Here is an 18,593-nt window from a genome sequence, read left to right on the forward strand (position 1 = left end):
TTTATGGTTTTCTGCATTAAGTGAGAATTCCAGGCTAGTGATTATAATAACAGATTTGAGCTTTGTCATGAAATTCCCTCTAATTATCAGTCAGTTAATGGGAATCACATTGTTTTAATATTGTAATGAAAACTTGCTGAAAGTTACGTCAATGGCTAAGATGTGGTTTGACTAACTGTGAAGTTCTTTGTGGAACAGTGCAAGTAGCCTAAATTAAGTTTCTTAACATTGTACCTGGTGCAATAAAAACAGTCATTAGCGATGGAAGAAGTACTCAGATCTTTTACTTGAGTAAAATTAGCAACACCACAGTATAGAAATAGTCTTAAGTAAGAGTACAAAGCATCAATATATTTTTAAGGTAGTGAAAGTACTCTTTATTCAGGATGGCTCAGTAATGTATATTATATTACTGAATATAATAGCCTACTCAGTACATTAGGCAACATCATTATGTTGCAATAAGGCTAGGCTATATAGGTTATACTGTAGAATAGTTTGTGAATTTCACCAAGGGACCAATGCTCTTATCCTATATATTCATGTTTAATAAACCATCATAATGTATTGTTGATTATTTGTATTGTATTATTAATCAGAATCTGCCAGCAGCAACTAAATATATCAAATAAGTGGGACAGTAGAAAAAGTAGGGAAAAGTACAATTTTCCGTTGAATCATAGAGGAAAAGTAGAAAGAAGCAAAAGAAAGTAGCAATAGTAGTAATAGGTATGCTACCCCAAAATTATATTTACGCGCAGTACTCAAGTAGATATACTTAGTTACGTTCCACCACTGACAGTAACACACAGTGATACTCAGCTTACAGCCTACAAGCCTGATGGGCCTACCCATCAACCACTTTCTAATTCGCAACGAAAATAAATGAATTCACACTGGCCATTATTTTTCTACTTTAATGTAAATAAGGTGCCAGAGTGAGAAAAATATATATATCAAAATAGAGTTATTAAAAAAAAAAAAAAGAAGCCAGGGTAGAGTCTGGCCTAAGCCCAAAATGTCCTCAAATCCCAGAAACGCCCCTGCATATACCTGACCTGTGTCGGGCTGCTGCAACTGGATTTGCCTCGTTTATTCATTTTATCTAGCAGTAACTAAATATATCAAATAAGAGGGATAGTCGTAGGCCTAGTGGATTAAAAAGTACAATTTCCCCCTGAAATGTAGAGTAGAAGTGGAAATTAGCAGAAGAAAATAGCAGTACTATTTATTTTTTGAAAATACTCAAGTAAAGTACAAGTAGCCTATACCTCAAACTTGTATTCAAGTACAGGGCTTGAGTAAATTTACTCAGTTTCCACCACTGAAAAATAATAAGAATACAAATAAAATAAAATAAAAAATGCCTGGACCCCCAACAGAGGCTTAGGCTGAGCCACTGCATATACCTGACCTGTGCTATAAATAAATAAATTAATTAATTAATATTAATTAATTAATAAAATAAAATAATAAGAATACAAATAAAATAAAATAAAAAATGCCTGGACCCCCAACAGAGGCTTAGGCTGAGCCACTGCATATACCTGACCTGTGCTGGGCTGCTGCGACTGAGTTTGCCTCATTTATTCATTTTATCTCATAAATTTTATTAATGTTTGTTAACTGGCTCATGGGTCCCGGTCAGTTTGCAGAAGTGGCCCCTGGCCAAACAAAAAAGTTGAGTATCCCTGCACCAAAGCTCCACAGTCTTCATCATCACAGACCACTTTGCTTTCGATGGGAGCATATTCCTCCCGGTTACCTCTGGAAGGCAGCAGAAGCTAAATGAGACTAAACGGCCGCAAATGAGGCTGCACAAGAAGAAGAGGAAGAACCTGGCGCGGCTGAGGGAAAACCATGACGGAGGAGCCGAAGAACAAGGAAGACCGCAAATACTGGCTTGTAATTAAAGTCACAAGTTGTCATGCGTACTTAGCATGATAGAAGGGAAGTGCCCAGATAACAGTGTTGCCCTGTTGCTGCCTGTGTCCCAACACTCTCCGCTGCTCCTCTGCCCTCTCACTCCTGTTGTTTGCGCATTAAAGTGTAACTAAACAGTTACACGGTCAGCTTTGGTGGCGCGACTTTGTTCAAATGGATTTATGCGAGTCGATAATGAATCCGTATGGAAGTCTTTCTTAGAGTTCACATGAGTCGACAGGAGGACATCGCCAGCGGCTATAAGTTTATAATGTATTTGTAGGGCGAGTAAGAAGTAAAGAAACAGCATGGCAGACAGGAGGACTTTCAACGTTGTGATTTTGGGAGTGGGGTTTTTGTTTATTTTCACTGCATTCACCACCTTAGGGAATGTTGAAGTAAGTAAAACTTTATTACTGGGCTTATATACATCCAAACCTTTTCTTATAACCTACTGTAGTTGCATTTGTTTCCTCTGTTGCATGTTAAAGTGCATTTTCTGACAATCTGCAGACACCGCTGAGATTTTGTGAATGGATGGAGCAGATTTCCTGTCCCCAACTCTGTGAAACTTACTCAAAACTCCAACATAATCTGCTCTTAAAACTGTTAGTACATTTCTATGTTTGTATATTTGTTCAATTTACTAACTACCCTCTTGAATGATGGGAGTTTGTTTTAAGAGGACCCAAAAGAATCCATCTGCAGATGTCTAATAGGCAGTGGGAAAGTCAGAGCTGTATCTCGTGTTTCTGATTTTCCTCAATGGTCAGTGAAATTATCAAACCGGATGAATGACTTGAGGACATAATTAGGACCCACTTTGTCCAGTCTAACCGTCTGCTTTCATCTTACTCTCAGCAAACTGTGGTGAAAAGCCTGCACAATGACACTTTCACTGGGAGTGGGTACCACAGGTAGGTGCAGGTTCACGCACATCCTCGGCTCAGGTTGAAGAAAAAAACACTAATTTTAATAAACAAGTACATTATGAAGTGGAATAATAATCCTCTTTGTCTCCTTTACAGTCTTGGAATCATCTATGGGGTGTTTTCGTTCTCCAATTTACTTGCACCGACAGTCGTTGCAGTAATTGGACCAAAGATTACTATGTTTTTGAGTGGCATACTCTACAGGTAAACACTGCCATTGTAATTACATAAAGGGCTGTTCAAAAAAGATGCTGAAACTTGTTGGTCATTGCTGTTCTGCATGATTTTTGTCTAGTGGGTACATTGCAGTGTTCATCAACCCTTCAACATGGTCCTTTTACTTCACCTCTGTGCTGATCGGCATAGGAGCAGCAAGTAAGTTCCTCCACTAGATATGAAGATATTTTTATATTTGGTTACAACTAGGGATTGCACCTAAAGATTATTTTCACTGTGGATTAGATTCCTGATTAATTGATTATTTGTTCGGTCTGTAAAATGTGAGAAAATAGTGAAAAATGTCTGATCAGTGTTTCCCAAAGCTCAAGATGACGTCCTCAAATGTCTTGTTTCTCCACAACCTAAAGACAGTCAGTTTACTGTCATACAGGAGTAAAGAAAATATTCACATTTAAGAAGCTGGAATCAGAGAATTTGAAAAAAAAAGGCTCAAACCTACTAATCAATCACCAAGTTTGCTGACAATTAATTTAATAGTTGACAATCAGTTAAATCAAGTCTAACTTTATTGTCATTTCTACATGCAGAGTGCATGGAAAAGAAATTGCGCTTTCTCACAACCCCAAGGTGCCATCAGACATGTACAAGTATAAAAATATAAAGATAAAAAAAATCTATACACATCACACATATATACATATGCATACACATACATGATAAATAAAAGCACACATGCAGAATGTAGAATATAAGAGATGTATAACATAAGAGAGGACAGTTCCAGCAGAGCCCTGGACTAAGAGGCATTTGGTATTTAAAGTGCATAGTGGAGTGAATGACCCATTAAATAAATAAAAATATGAATATAAATATATAACATGGGAATACTGGTCACTAATGAATGATTTAAAAAAATAGGTGCAAACATGTCAATTACTTGATGTTGAGTTCTAATTACAATGATGTTAAAGTTACTACTTTATTTTTTTTTAAAATGCATTTGTGCAACAGCATGTAGATTACATAGCTAACAGTAATTAGTAAACTTTAAGGAAAAAAATAAAGCAAATAACAGTCATCTGAGATAACCCTCCTTTGTACATTTAAATTAAGATATCTTATTTAAGTTAATATAAGTCGCATTTACTCTAATTTAACAGGATATCTGGGTTTTTGTTTTGCTTATTTTTGCTTACAGTAGGGTTAGCGATTATTTTCATTATCGGTTAATCTGACAATTATTTTCTTGACTAGTAATTTAGTTTATTAAATGTCAGAAAATGGTGAAAAATGGCAATTATGATTTTCCCAGAGCTGAAAGGTGACATCTTCAAATGTTTTGTTTTATCTCTAAATCCCAAAGACAACCAGACATGACAAAGAAAAGCATCAAAAACTCACATCTGAGAGGGTGAAACGGCAGCGTTACAGAAACAATTAAAGTATTATTCAATTTATCATCTCAGCTCTATCTTAGGCTGTAATTCTTTTAGAATAGGCATGTTTACTTTTTTTTGGTTTGGCACATACTAGGTACTACAAAAAAATACACGTAAATAGTTGAACTTGGTTCCTGCAGCCTATTCAAGCTCAGTTTCTGTGTTAAAATCCAAATAGTGTTTAATCATGCATACAGGGATTATTATGACTGGGATGTGTTGATGCGTATAAACAGTAGATCCCAAATTAGACCTTAAATGGGTTAGGAGCTGTTTCTGTAAATAGTGCGCAGCACTTTGAGCTTGTTCACAGATGTTAGAGAAAACACTGAGAGAGCAGCCCTCTGCCGAGCAGCTACTGAAAAAAATGAAGAAAAATGATTTGGGGCTGTTTTTAATGTGGTCTCAAATCATTGCAGTGTGATGAATTTTCATCATGTCCCGGGGCTACTGTGTGGTTACATGCATTACTTACCAACACAGAAAGATAATTTTTCACTTTGTGTGGGCAAGTAATTGACTGGTTAATTTTTTTCCCCTCAAATGACCGCTCTTATTCATTTTTCCTACAGTGCTCTGGACCGCGCAAGGACACTTTCTGGTGGAGAACTCAGAGGCTTCCACCATCAACAGGAACACAGGGGTGTTCTGGGGTCTCCTGCAGTGCAGGTATGCAGCTACTGAGATATTACACAGATATTACACAGTCTGTCAGTGGTAAACAGATGCAAGCGTAAATACAGTTACCTCTGTGCAGTACTTCATTTAAAGGTTCAGTGTGTAGGATTTAGGGGGATATATTGACAGAAAAGGAATACAATAAATATGTCTTCTTTAGCGTATAATCACCTGAAAATGAGACTCACTGTGTTTTTGAATGAGCTGTCCATATCCACACAGGGAGTGTGTCCTTGTCTGCGGAGGCCACCATGTTTCTACAGTTGCACAAAACCGACAAACTAAACACTGGCTCTAGATAGGGCCAATCACATTTTCATGTTATTGCATCAGCTGCCATAGTTAGATGCCCCTCCGTGATAAGTGTTTTTTTTAACATGAAACTGTATAATTCAGTGTTCTTAAAGGTTTTAATCTACTAGGGCCGTATTCACGAACATTGAGACATTGAGAATACTCTCAGAGAGCTCCTAACTTAGCCTAAAAAATTCAGTAAGGAGTTCAAGCTTAGGAGTGATTTAGGAAAGTTCTGAGCAGCTCTGAGCAAGGAAAGACAGAAACTTTTACCTTAGCGAGGAGGTGTGGTTAACCACGTTGCTAGGTATGATGCATTCTTTTAACAGTTGTGATTGGTTGTCAGAGACACACGCCTTTTTGTGAGCCTGCAAGGTGTGGACACCCAGTGGAAATAAGATGAACTGCTGACTGTGAAAGTGTTCTAGCCCTAGATGAGAGTGTGTGCATATCCCTAATCACATCAACCACACTTATTATTCCCGCACAATCTAATCTGTAGCATTTCATTTACTCACTGTCAGTCAGCATTTGAAGAGTATTTCTCTGACCTCTTTGTGTTTCCACCATTTTCTCTTCTGCTTAAGAAACTCTTATAAGTCCTCCTCCCTGCTCCTAACAGCTTTTCACCGTAGGAGCTCTTTAAGGTCTAAGATGCTCCGTGAATAACTTTTATCTTTAAAGGACCTAATCTTAACATTAAGGGGAAATTCTAAGAAAACGTCAAATTTCTAAGAACTTTCTTAGAATTTCGTCACTAGGAGCAACCTTTAGTACGAGGAAGCTTTGTGAATACAGCCCCTGGTCTGTTTTTTTTTGAGGAGGAAGATACCTCTGTGGATAATTCAGCTCCCTGTAAAAATCTCCTGAACATCTGAATTTTAACTAATCAGAGAAAAAAGATAAGCACACGTCAGCAGGAGCTTGGCTAGCCAAACAGCTTTGTAGAAACACTAATTTGTAACGTGAAACCAGACGTTGTGCTAGACTTTTTCATCGCCGGCCATTTTGACCGACAGGGTCATAAAAATCTGGTCATAATCTATTTTTACTGGTCATTTTAATTTTCGTTTTTAAATGATAAAGATATTCAAAGACATTTAGTTTTCATTCGTTCGTTTTTAATAAATCCAACAAGCAAGTTATAAAGTGTGTTTTAATAAGGACATGAACGAAAAGATGAACAGACATCCACACACCCGTGCCATTAGGCTTCGTCCTGGACACACTGGACGGCACTAACGTGTCACTAACGTGTCTGGTGTGTCCAGGGTGTTATGTAGTTATGCCTGTAGGCACGGTGACACAAAATTAAAATTGTGGATTATGGTATTGAAAAATGTGTTCGATTATGCACTGTTGTGTTATTTTAAATTATAAACACGACATTTTCTCTGTGTTTTTATCAGTTTAAATCACATGGTCCGTATGTTTTGGAGAAGAGGAGGCCTCCATGAATAATTTGGCTCCCAGTAAAAACCTCCTGAACAATGAACACTGAAGGAATCCTAACAAGGAGTTCATGCGTGATACATGGGAGAAATTCCAGTTGGTTGCAATCTGCAGTCTTCACCACTAGATGCCACTAAATCTTACACAGTGCTCCTTTAAACCATCTCTGACTGATAGCACTTACAACTTCCGACCAATCATTTGCAAAGCCCCGCCCCTTTGAGTTACTGTTGTTATGTCTGTCAACCTTTCTATTCTTGCACAGCACATATATGACCTCTGCAGATAATTTGGCTCATGGTAAAAACCTCTTGAACAATAGATAATTAAGGAATTCTAACCAGGAGAAGTTTCAGCTGGTTGCAATTTCCAATCCTCACCACTAGATGCCACTAACTCCCCCTAAATCACACACACTGCTCCCTTTAACCGTATTGTATTTAATACTTGGATTAAACAGCATGATTCTCTGAAAATGATTTAACTGTGGCCTTGAGTGAATTAAATATTCTTTTTTTTTTTGAGAATCTAAAAATCCTCCTGCTAATTTGCTTCCTAAACCAACCCAAGGTTGCTATTACAGTGGCCTGCATTGTATTATTTCTTCCCCAAATTACATTCAGCGCATAAAACACATCACCATGTCTTTTTGTTTGATGCAACTCTTCCAGTTGATCAAAGATATAGTTACACTGCAGCAGCCAAAATACTGTCAGGTCTGTATTTTTAGCCTGACAGGATATTACTGTATGCTTTATTTTAGAATATATTTAATAAATCATGTTACAATTTGTCATATCTGTCAGAGTCATTCGTTTTTTTTTTCTCTGCAAAATATAAAAACAGTCTGTTAAAACAGATTTCTGCAGGTGAGAGTTTTGGCCTTTTCATCTCTTGTATTCGGCCCACTGCTCCTGCATGCTGGCTTGGACAACTAATTTGTATTTGTTAAAATATGCAAATTGAATTAGTATAATAATTACATTGGCTGTCACCTGCTCCAAAGCTCACAATAGGGCAACGCTAATCTGACTCTGCAGTGGTGATCCCTGCCACAGTAAACTTATGAATCAGTTCTTCACAGCCTGCAGACACACACATACACACACACAAAGAATGTGGTAGCTGTTATCTTTTATGAATAACCCCTGTTATTCCTCGCTGAGGCTTTGGGGCGGACTAATTGCTCATCTACATTTTTCAGTTTAGGTGATATGTAATTAAAGACAGAAATAGATCACAGCATTTTATAGAACTGCCCTGTTCGCCATGAAAGGCAAATAAACAGCTTAAAATAAAAATGAAAGAAGCATCCTCAAAGGCAGAAATGCAGATTATTGTTTTTAGAAAGTCAGCGTTTGATCCAACCCAAAAAAAAAGTCCAGTCGTCCTTGTTCGCTTCTTCTGTCTTTCATGATTTATCAGATGACATTTCAGATAGCACTGTATAGTCATTGTTTTTTTTTTGTTATTATTATCACACTGATTGTCCTAATAGGCACACTTTAATTAAAAGGTCAACATTTTAAGCTGTTAAAGCAGCAGAGTCCGACACCAGAGGTTTGACTGACATAAAACTTGCTGTACAAATTGCTGCGATAATGACAAACCTTTGAGAAATGATATCTCTGGTCCCCGATTCTTCCAAGTAGTGAGTGCATCATTTGTAGGGAACAAAATGTAACTGTTTCCTGTAGTTTTATTGTAATAGCTGGTCTGGACTTTCAATAATATCACAAGATCTTCATCCTTAAAGGGATACTTTGCTGATTTACAACCAGCTCTGTATGGACCGTTTCATTGCTATTCTGTTACTAGGGCAACAACTTTGGTCCCTGTTTACTTCCTGTCAGCTTCTGCATTAACATACATTCAAACAGGAAATACAAAGGGACCCATTTAGAATGTTTATGTTGTCCGGTTTGAAACGGTCTATAATAACGGTCTGGGCAGTATGTGTAAATGAACTATGCTAAACTTCCGTCTTTTTCCCGCTGGCAGATTTTCACTGGCTCTTGGGCTGTTGCTCAAACTATAGATTGTACTTCTGCAGTGTCACGGACACAAAAAATATATTAGAGGATCAAAGCGATCAAACTCAGGCCAAACTCAATCACACTGTAAAACCAAGCAGTGCTGATGAAATATAAACCAAGATTCTGTTACTGCATTGCCTATATCTCACGTAAATTGTCTTCAAAGACATATTTTAGTGGGCTGTAATATGAGAATTTGTGAACAGGAAATGGGCGCCATACTGTTTCCTGGACTGTAAAACAGAGGGTGCGTTCCGAATCGCATACTTTTTCTTTTTACTTTCAAGTAGGTACTGCAGCTACCCTAAAAAGTACGTAATGTTGCATGCAGTATGCACAGAATTGGGACATACTACTTCCTCATAACACTACACCCTGAACCTTGACCCTCTTACTCATATATCTGCTACCATGGAGATGAAACAAAACACATTCACCAAGCTCACCAGAGATGGCGTTGCCTAGACAACTCTGATAACTGCATACATTGTAGATTCTACCATATTATATTAACAATAGTAAAATTAGATAGGCTATACATTTCTCTGACATTGTAATTTAACACTTATACCCTATTGTTGCTGGTTATATTTATGATTATTTTGTTCAGTTAAAGAATTAATATTCCTATTATTACTAATCGACTGGTCATCAGTCACCTGAATGCACTGTCATCCATCAGCCAGAAAAGCATGCTGGCTTGCATACTGCAAAATCTAACTGGATGTAGTAGAACTTCCTGGTGTATTTGGCATACTGCATTTGACATAGCCTACTATGTATTGGGACATTCTAAATCTTATTCTGGCATACTATATAGTATGGTAGTATGGGGATTGGAATGCACAGTGAAAATACTGAGAGCAAACAGTAAAACTAAGCAGTGCTGATTAAATATGAACCAAGATTCTGTTATTGTGTCCATGTGTTGTCTATATCTCACCTAAACTGTTTTCAGAAAAATTTTACCTTACTGTTAGACTGTCAGTCGAGATCGTTTGTGACCAGCAGGCCACCATATTGTTTACTGTCCTGTGTTAAAATGCCAAGCTTGCATAACGTGACCCACCGGTGGGAACGTGTATGGGTCTGGTGTGGTGCTTTGCATTCTGGTAGTTGTAGGTTTTCTACCTCTTGATCAAAAGCAAATGCCACAGCCCTTTTCCTCTGTTTAAAACATTTGTGTCCTCCTATGGTAAAGACAGCCCAGTTTTATGAAAAGACCATCTTTCAAGTAGTGAAATGCTTCTTTAAAGTGCTTGAAAAAAATTGGAAATCTGAACATCTATAATTTCATGACACTTTGAGAATTATCTGCTGAGGATGATCATGCAATTCAATGAAAATTTCTTTGACTTCTTTTGTCATTTTCTCACTTGTTTTCCCATTTTATCTTATTTACAGCATGTTGTTTGGCAATCTTTACATTTATCTTGACTGGAACGGAAGAACGGAGATACCAGGTAGGGTTAAACCTGTATATGTACTATCATGACAATGAAAGCAAAATGCCAAGAGGATTATACAAGTGATTGGTTATTCTGAACATGCTCCTAGCTTAATGCTGTTAATATATCTTGTGTGCTTTAATGAAGCGGGTTATTTTAATCTTCCTCTCTCAGACAGCAGCAGGAAAAACATTTTTCTGTCCCTGCTGGTCGTCTCCATACTCGGCACACTCAGCTTCCTGGTGTTGAGAAAGGGCCATCATGAAGAAGAGATGCTCTCTGAAGAGGAAGGCCAGTCGTTGCTCTCAACTCCCATGATGTAAATGAATATCCTTTAGATAATTACACCTTTTTCACTGTAGTCAAAAATCACTTGTGCAAAAGGACAAAGAGGAGACAAAAGTGAAATAGTTGACTGTGTTTTATGCAACACTGTACAAATATACTAGATTAAATGTGATGAAAATAGTTGTTAATTTACCTTTCAAAAAATTATAAGCTAGAAACTTCATTATAAACAAATGTCCAAAAACTGTTTTTCTCGAATAATCCACCTTGAATTTTTAAGGGGTTTTCAAAATGACTTACCACTACAGTTCTTTTTAAATCACTCTTGTCCTTCACAAAAATGACTGACCATTTTTCTGCAGATCGTTGCAATTTTGACGTCAAGCCTAATCATCGCACTTTATACAAGAGGGGTGCAATCAGGCAGATTTGGGGTAGCTTGGACGGAGAGTTTCTCTTTGAGAGTGACAGCGTTTAAAGGCCCTAAATTCTCCAAGCACGGCCCCCCAACATTATTTCACTTTTTATGGCTTGGTCAAAGTTTGACTCAAATCATGAAAAATATAGCTGGCTTTAAAGACCACTGAAAGTCACAGGAAAAAGTAGAAGGCCAAAAGAAGCCCAGGTGCAATGGTTTGTGCGAAATGTGTGTTTTAACACTTAGAAAATCAGTTTTGTGAAAAGCGCAATGAGGCTGAAATTACTAGAAATCTTATTAGTGTGCTAATTTTGGAGAAAGTTTATTCTCTAAGGCTGTTTGTGTCTGTCTTGAGGCAGCAGTCTGTGTTTAAAAGCTGTTTCAAGTATCTCCTAGATGCAGGTGTTTGATCCTTGCTTATTGGCTGAGTTTGAATGTGTGCATGAATCCATCAACATAACAAAGAAGCCTATAGGGAGCCGTCATTTATTGTGAAAAGCACTTTTTTTGTGCAGTGTGTTGGGATTTTCAGGAATCCTTGTGATGTTTATGCAGCTACAGCGTCTTTGATTTGTAAATGACTTCACCTGTTTGTCATTCAGAGGAAGTTATATTATTATTTATCATTGTTTGTGTGAGCAGTTTACTTCTATTAATTAATGTCAGCACTGTCAAAGTTAAAATTAATTTATTTTCTGCTGTTTAGGTATAAGCACAGAGCAAACACTGCTGTGCAGGATGCCAAGTTGGAGTTCAGTAAGTTTTATTATTTATATATATACATAGTGCATGTAGATATGGATACACAACAAACTTTATGTAATAACAGGGCTGCTGGTGTGTCCCTAATCCACACTCATTCTAAGCAGGTAGTATGTATCGTGCTGGAAGAATGACAAATTGAAGTATACTCCAAAAAACAGTACTCATACAAAATCTGATTGATTTTTCACTGTGCTGATGCACACTATTCTCCCATGATGCAATACACAAAGGACACCGAGGAGCTGCTAACAGCTGGACAAAACGTGCATTGTGAGAAACTGTGGGTATTGTGGACTCAGGAGACAACAGCAGAAATATCTTGGACAACTAAAAATATTTTTAAAAACATCTATATGTCTATTTGTGAAGTAGTGTGAGTTTTTATTATTATCTCCTTTTAGTGTAAAATTTAAAGTATGGTTACTGCCTGCTGAAACAGTGTACAATGATGATGAGTATGTAGCGCTTACTGTTACGAATGTCACAAGTTTGGGGAGTATTTTGTGATGAACCAGTGATTGGCCAAAGTAAAATGTTGATCTGATGATGGTGCTGGATGAAAAATTATTTCACTTCATCTCATGTCCATACCAAAATTTGTGTGTACGAAATATTACACCACAGCTCTAGAGACATTTCACTCAAAACCACAAATCTGAACCTCATGGTGGTGCTAGAGGAAAAGTCAGGAGAGCACCAAAGACTTAAGGATTCATTATCTAGGAAGTACGAACATCCAATAGATGTAAACATACACTCACTGGCCACTTTATCACGTACATCTTGCTAGTACCAGGTTGGACTTTCTTTTGCCTTCAGAACTGCCTTAATTCTTTGTGGCGTAGATTCAACAAGGTGCTGGAAACATTCCTCACAGACTTTGGTCCATATTGACATGATAGCATCACACAGTTGTTGCAGATTTGTCCACATCCCAAAGGTGCTCTACTGGATTGAGATTTGTTGCCTGTGGAGGCCATTGGAGTACAGTGAACTTATTGTCATGTTCAAGAAACCACTTTGAGATGATTTGAGCTTTGTGACACGGTGCGTTATCCTGCTGGAAGTAGCCATCAGAGGATGGGTACACTGTGGTCATAAAGGGATGGACACGGTCAGCAACAATACTCAGGTAGGCTGTGGTGTTTAAACCATGCTCAGTTGGTGCTAAGGGGCCCAAACAGTGGCAATTGCTCTAAGACTGCAAGGGAAGCTCAGCTTCCCCTAAAATGTCAAAAAATAAGTGGTCAAATATGTACTGTTGTGTTTACATTTCATTGACTAAATATGCGCTAGAACGCGTTCAACTTTTGTTCAGAATCAGCTACTTATCACAGGTCACTGACGCAACTTTCTTCTCATTCATTCCCGTAGCGTCACAGTGCATTAAACAGTCGAAGCCCAGCGTCCAAAGACTTCAGTGGGGAAGCACAGAGTGGGTTGTTCCACTGCAGCGAAACTAGACAGATGCTCGGCTTTGTCCCACCCATCGGACGCTCAGCGTCTCTGGGGGTCTATGGGGCAGTGGGCTGGCCTCGGCTGGCCTGGACGCTGGGCTTCTGCATGATGATTGGATGATCTGTCTGAGGCTGAATCCCTTTTTGATTGACAGCGAAATGAGCGAATCAGCGATCTTGAAATATAAACCACCACCGGAGCATTTTTCAAGTTTCATTCCATTGTTCTGAGTTGATCTGGAGACTTTTCCAATCCTCTTAGTGACTTTTTCTTTGTTAAAAACGACTAGCGACAAATCTAGCATCTTTTTCTGGTGTTATTGGAGACTGTACTCGTGTTTGGAGACTCTGACTTCTGTCGCTCTGCAGTCACTGTCCCCAACGAGCAGCGGGTGCTGCTGTGAGCCCCCTCCACCGTCCCCAAGCACTCACAGGCGGTCACACTAGCCTCGTGCAGCAGCCCCAGAGGGTAAAATTTACGTATAAATAAACGGACACATTTTATGATGTAGGCCGAAAATGAGCTTCCCCTCCTTGAAAGACCAGCAGCCGCCACTGGGCCCAAATTGTGCCAAAAATATCCCCTACACCATTACACCACCACCACCAGCCTGAACCGTTGATACGAGGCAGGATGGATCCATGCTTTCATGTTGTTTACACCAAATTCTGACCCTACCACCTGAATTTCGCAGCAGAAATCGAGACTCATCAGACCAGGCAACATTTTTCCAATCTTCTATTGTCCAGTTTTGGTGAGTCTGTGTGAATTGTAGCCTCAGTTTCCTGTTGTTAGCTGACAGGAGTGGCACCTGGTGTGGTCTTCTGCTGCTGTAGCCCATCTGTTTCAAGGTGCGATGTGTTGTTGGTTCAGAGATGGTCTTCTGCAGACCTTGGTTGTAACATTACTGTTGCCTTTCTATTATCTTGAACCAATCTTGCCATTCTCCTCTGACCCTTTTCAGACCATCCTCTGTAAACCCTAGAGATGGTTGTGTGTGAAAATCCCAGTAGCTCAGCAGTTTCTGAAATACTCAGACCAGCCCGTCTGGTATCAACAACCATGCCACGATCAAAGTCACTTAAATCACCTTTCTTCCCCATTCTGATGCTCGGTTTGAACTTCAGCAAGTCGTCTTGACCATGTCTACAGGCAACATGCATGTCTGCATGCATTGAGTTGCTGGCAAATGATTGGCTGATTAGCTATTTGGGCTAAGGAGCAGTTGAACACATGTACCTAATAAAGTTCCCATTGAGTGTATGTCACTGGATAAGTGAAAACTTTAATCTGCAGGTGGCACTAGAAAAAAGTCAGGGAATCATTAAAAGTCGGTAGGATTCCTCTTTGGGGGACCATGAATGTCTGTAGCCTGATACTAGATAGAAATGTCAACTTGTAACAAATTTCTGTGGGGGCAGGGGATTCGATTTTCCCTGACCAATCACAAGAGAACAACTCTTCCACCTGAATAAATGTCCTTTTAAGTTCACACCTATGCATCACCTGCCAACATACATATTTTGCTGGGGTGATAAGAGTGGAGCTGAGCAAAGAAAAACAAACTACAATGTCTGGTGATAATGGGAAGTCAATTTTAGACATCCTCAATAAGAGCGTCTATCTCGTCTATAGCACTCGCCATTGTTGTCAGTACTCATCATTGAGTCTGGCACTGCTTGAAAACAGCTTCATGTGGTGCTGATTGGCTAATTGAGTCCCCCGCATCACTCGTTGGCTGTTTTTCTGGAGTGAGCACATTCAAAGGTCTGGACCCAGGCAAGAATGTCTGTTTAAAAAATATTGTTGAAATTCAGTATTTAGCTGTATTAGTGTGGCTAAAAAAGCACATGCCACAGAGGTGATAATGTGTTTACTTTGTTGTGTAAACCTTTCTCATCTGAGAGAATATAAAAAATACAGAAAAAGGCCAGTGTAAGATGTAACAGAAATGTTACCAGGCATTCAGCTGGTGACCTCTAGCCCCCCACACTCCAATGCTCTTAATCTGAAAGTAGCAGGCAGAGTCGCAGGCAGTTTCTATGTTCTTCTTCAAGTGAAAATTTCTTTGATGTGGATAAAAATCTCCTAGCATTACAAGTGAGTACGCAGAAACTGCCTGCTCCAGATTTGATCTCTTTTTGTCAACAGGAACCTGTGCTGCACTTGCACCTGCCTTCAGTGCAGCCCTCAAGTTGTTTGGATGATCAGATTGCTCTTTGTCTTGCGTGTATCTTGTGTGCGCGTAGACTTGTGTTCACCTGCCTCAAAGGTATCGGGTTTATCGAAGATGAGCACTGATTCATGTCAAGAGAGGGCATCCAGGCATATATAAACAAACCTAGTGGGATTTCTTCCTTTAAAATGTGAATTTCCCTAAACGCCAGGGTGAAATTCTCTCTTGGGTGTTCCTCCACCTGCATTTATATTTAGATGTGGCTTTTTGGCTTGTTGAGGCGGAATATTTCCCTATCTTTTATCTGCATTTTATTTAAATTGTCAGAGGGTAATGGGGCCTCAATGTCTGCATTTTTATCTGAGCTCAATCCTCATGTAAAAAAGCTATATAAGTGTTAGGAATATATGTATTTATTAGCAATTCAAATCTGTACATTGTGTGTCCTCCTGTTCAGAAACCATCCTGCAACTTGTGAAGACTAAAACTATACTGCTCCTGAGTCCCTGCATGGTGTATAGCGGTAAGTCGAATGGAGAATGCATTAATGCAGGGAGTATCTAAACCTCCAGTGAAGGCTCACAGCTACAGTGTGCCCTCCTTGTTCTGCAGGCCTGGAGCTATCTTTCTACAGTGGAGTGTATGGGACGTGTATCGGAGCAACCGCACACTTTGGAGAAGCAGCTAAAGGCTTGATTGGGATCTCTGGGATTGTGGTAGGCATTGGAGAAATCGTAGGTGAGTTAACATTCCTCTGTCGGAGCTTGTTCTGGTGGTGTAAAGTCACTGGAGGCCACTGGGTTCATGAATAGGTTCTCTCTCATCAGGTGGAGGTTTGTTTGGATTGTTGTTCAAGAACAATCGCTTCAGACGAACTTCTGTGGTGTTTCTGGGGATGGTTGTCCATTTCGTCGCTATCTATTTGATCTTCCTCAGTATCCCGGACGACGCCCCTGTCGTTTTTAATACCACCACCCAAAGTAAACCATATCTAACGCCAAGGTAGGCAATTTCTCTCAACAATTAGACAATAAGGATGAGTGCGCATGGGGAAGGCCGGTCACAATCCTACTTTGTTTTAATAAGAACTGTATTTTCTCTCTCAGTGTATCCATTGCCCTGCTGTGCAGCTTCTTGCTCGGACTCGGGGACAGTTGTTTCAACACACAGCTCTACAGCATATTAGGCTGTGTTTATGCTGAACAAAGCACGCCTGCGTTTGCCATCTTCAAATTCATCCAGGTAATCCCGAGTTGCCAATTCTCAGGCATTGTTAGCAGAGCTGAGCAAAGCCGGGTTAAAATGTTGTCTTGTCAAGTATGAAATGAATTCACCTGCAGGCCCATTAAAAAGGAAAAGAACAAGACCCACATGCGCCTCTTAATCTTCCCTTTGTCTTTGCTGCAAAATTGGTCTCTAACAAGAAATAAACCCTAGATATTGTGGTATTTTAAGTTCCAATGAAATTAAATTGCAGTCTTTTGTCTGTTACAGCAGACATATCTGCTCCCTGAGTCACTCGCCCTTTGTTCCTTGAGATAAAAATCAGACACCAAAAGGGAGAAATTTATATATTTGGTTTCATGATGGTGCCCTGTAGTTTTACGTTTATTCAACAGACCTGGAACCTTATTTCAATACAGCCAATCAAATCTTGCATAAACCAGAAAGTTCTTTCTTTCAGTAAGATAAAAAACTGTTAACAACACATTTAAAAAACATGTTGACATTATTTTTGACTATAAAAAGTGACTACTAAAACTGGTTTCAGCTGCACTTGAACATGACAGTAATTTAGATACAGTATATAAGAACAAATATTAATTTAACTCAAAGTTAAATTATGAAACTTCTGCAATAACTTGTGAACTTTCTACCTAACAAATGAGGATTTTATCGACTAAACTGTCCTTAGCAGATTTGATGTATTAAAATCTAAAATCTCTTTTCCTCTATCAGTCTGTTTTTGCAGCAGTGGCGTTCTTCTACAGCGGTTACCTCCTGCTGAAGTGGCAGCTCCTGCTGATGGTCATCCTGGGCTTCACTGGAACACTCTGCTTCTTCGTGGTGGAGAGGATGCAGAACTCCTCTGTGGATGCACAGGATTATTAGAAAGATGATGTTTCTGTATCAGCGTTGATCATCTTATGGGACAATCCTGTGTATTTTATTTCATGAGGGGTTATTTTGAAATCTATTTTTTTAATAATGCACTGAAAGTCATATGCATTTTGATAACATCACACTCAAATAATTTGAATTATTGCCACAAGTTGTCTTAAGAAAACATCTTAATGGAGTAACATGGTTATCAATCAGCTTGGATTGTACCTTGCACACTTTATGTTGCAATAACCTGACACTACGCAGTATCACAGTTAATCATTAACATTATTTCTACTGCACGCTGCACTGTTAGTCTTACTGTAGGACATTAAAAATAACCACTCACCTTATCTCCCACTTGTTTGCATTGCTTCCAGCTCAGGTTTGTCATTAAAGGCAGTGTCATGTCATCCGAAAAATATTTCATGTATCTACAACTGTTACTTTTAATGCTGTTGATAGTTTGTCAGAATGATTGACAGCTTGATAAAAATAGATGAGAGAAAATAATGCAATAGTGTTCCTGTCATGTATCAGAAAGTTAACTAATAAATGCCTGACAATCATTGTTCTTAACTTTGTATATTTTGCATGTTGTCTGTGTTTTTTCACCAATTTGGAGATTTTTGATGAATAAAGTTTTATGCTTTTTGGATTTTTAGTCATTTTAGTCCATTAATAGTGTATTTTGTAATAAACATGCAGGCCAACTCTTGAATTTTACGTTTCTTGAATGAACCAAGTTGCAGACCAGCTTAAATGTTCCTTTCAGAGGGGAAACACCTGGAACTGTTCTTTTCTACATCAGCCTGTGGTTCAGATCTAAGTGGATGGGGGGTTTTACTCACCGTAACACAGCTAATGTACACCCAGTTTATTGTGCCACAAAACAAGATAAATCTACTAGTTTAAATCTTGATTTTCCAGACTTATTTGAAAATCCATGAGGCCATTAATCAAAGGAGGAGCAGGAGGAGAGGTGGAAGAGGAAGGGTTATAG

General features: G+C 38.9%; 1 protein-coding gene across 1 annotated transcript; it reads left to right on the forward strand.

Moving 5' to 3' along the window:
* The first annotated feature begins 1,807 nt into the window (after window positions 1-1,807).
* On the forward strand, window positions 1,808-18,248 carry LOC125879448 (UNC93-like protein MFSD11). The gene is made up of 13 exons (XM_049561341.1): window positions 1,808-2,321; window positions 2,785-2,840; window positions 2,952-3,059; window positions 3,151-3,230; window positions 5,047-5,143; window positions 10,339-10,397; window positions 10,557-10,701; window positions 11,795-11,844; window positions 15,945-16,010; window positions 16,100-16,225; window positions 16,315-16,489; window positions 16,594-16,729; window positions 17,447-18,248. Exons 1-13 carry the CDS (start codon window positions 2,232-2,234, stop codon window positions 17,597-17,599), a joined length of 1,341 nt encoding a protein of 446 aa, XP_049417298.1. The 5' UTR covers window positions 1,808-2,231; the 3' UTR covers window positions 17,600-18,248.
* Window positions 18,249-18,593: the final 345 nt, after the last annotated feature.

The sequence above is a fragment of the Epinephelus fuscoguttatus genome, linkage group LG19 (genome assembly GCF_011397635.1).
Source record: "Epinephelus fuscoguttatus linkage group LG19, E.fuscoguttatus.final_Chr_v1".
Lineage (NCBI taxonomy): Eukaryota > Metazoa > Chordata > Actinopteri > Perciformes > Serranidae > Epinephelus > Epinephelus fuscoguttatus.

What these genes read in the sequence shown, in the direction of transcription:
- LOC125879448 (XM_049561341.1), top strand. Translation starts at nt 2,232, where the DNA reads ATGGCAGACAGGAGGACTTTCAACGTTGTGATTTTGGGAGTGGGGTTT. An exon ending in TTGAGTGGCATACTCTACAG is followed by an intron (nt 3,060 to 3,150) that starts GTAAACACTGCC and finishes ATTTTTGTCTAG; the next exon opens with TGGGTACATTGCAGTGTTCA. An exon ending in TTGCTCTCAACTCCCATGAT is followed by an intron (nt 10,702 to 11,794) that starts GTAAATGAATAT and finishes TCTGCTGTTTAG; the next exon opens with GTATAAGCACAGAGCAAACA.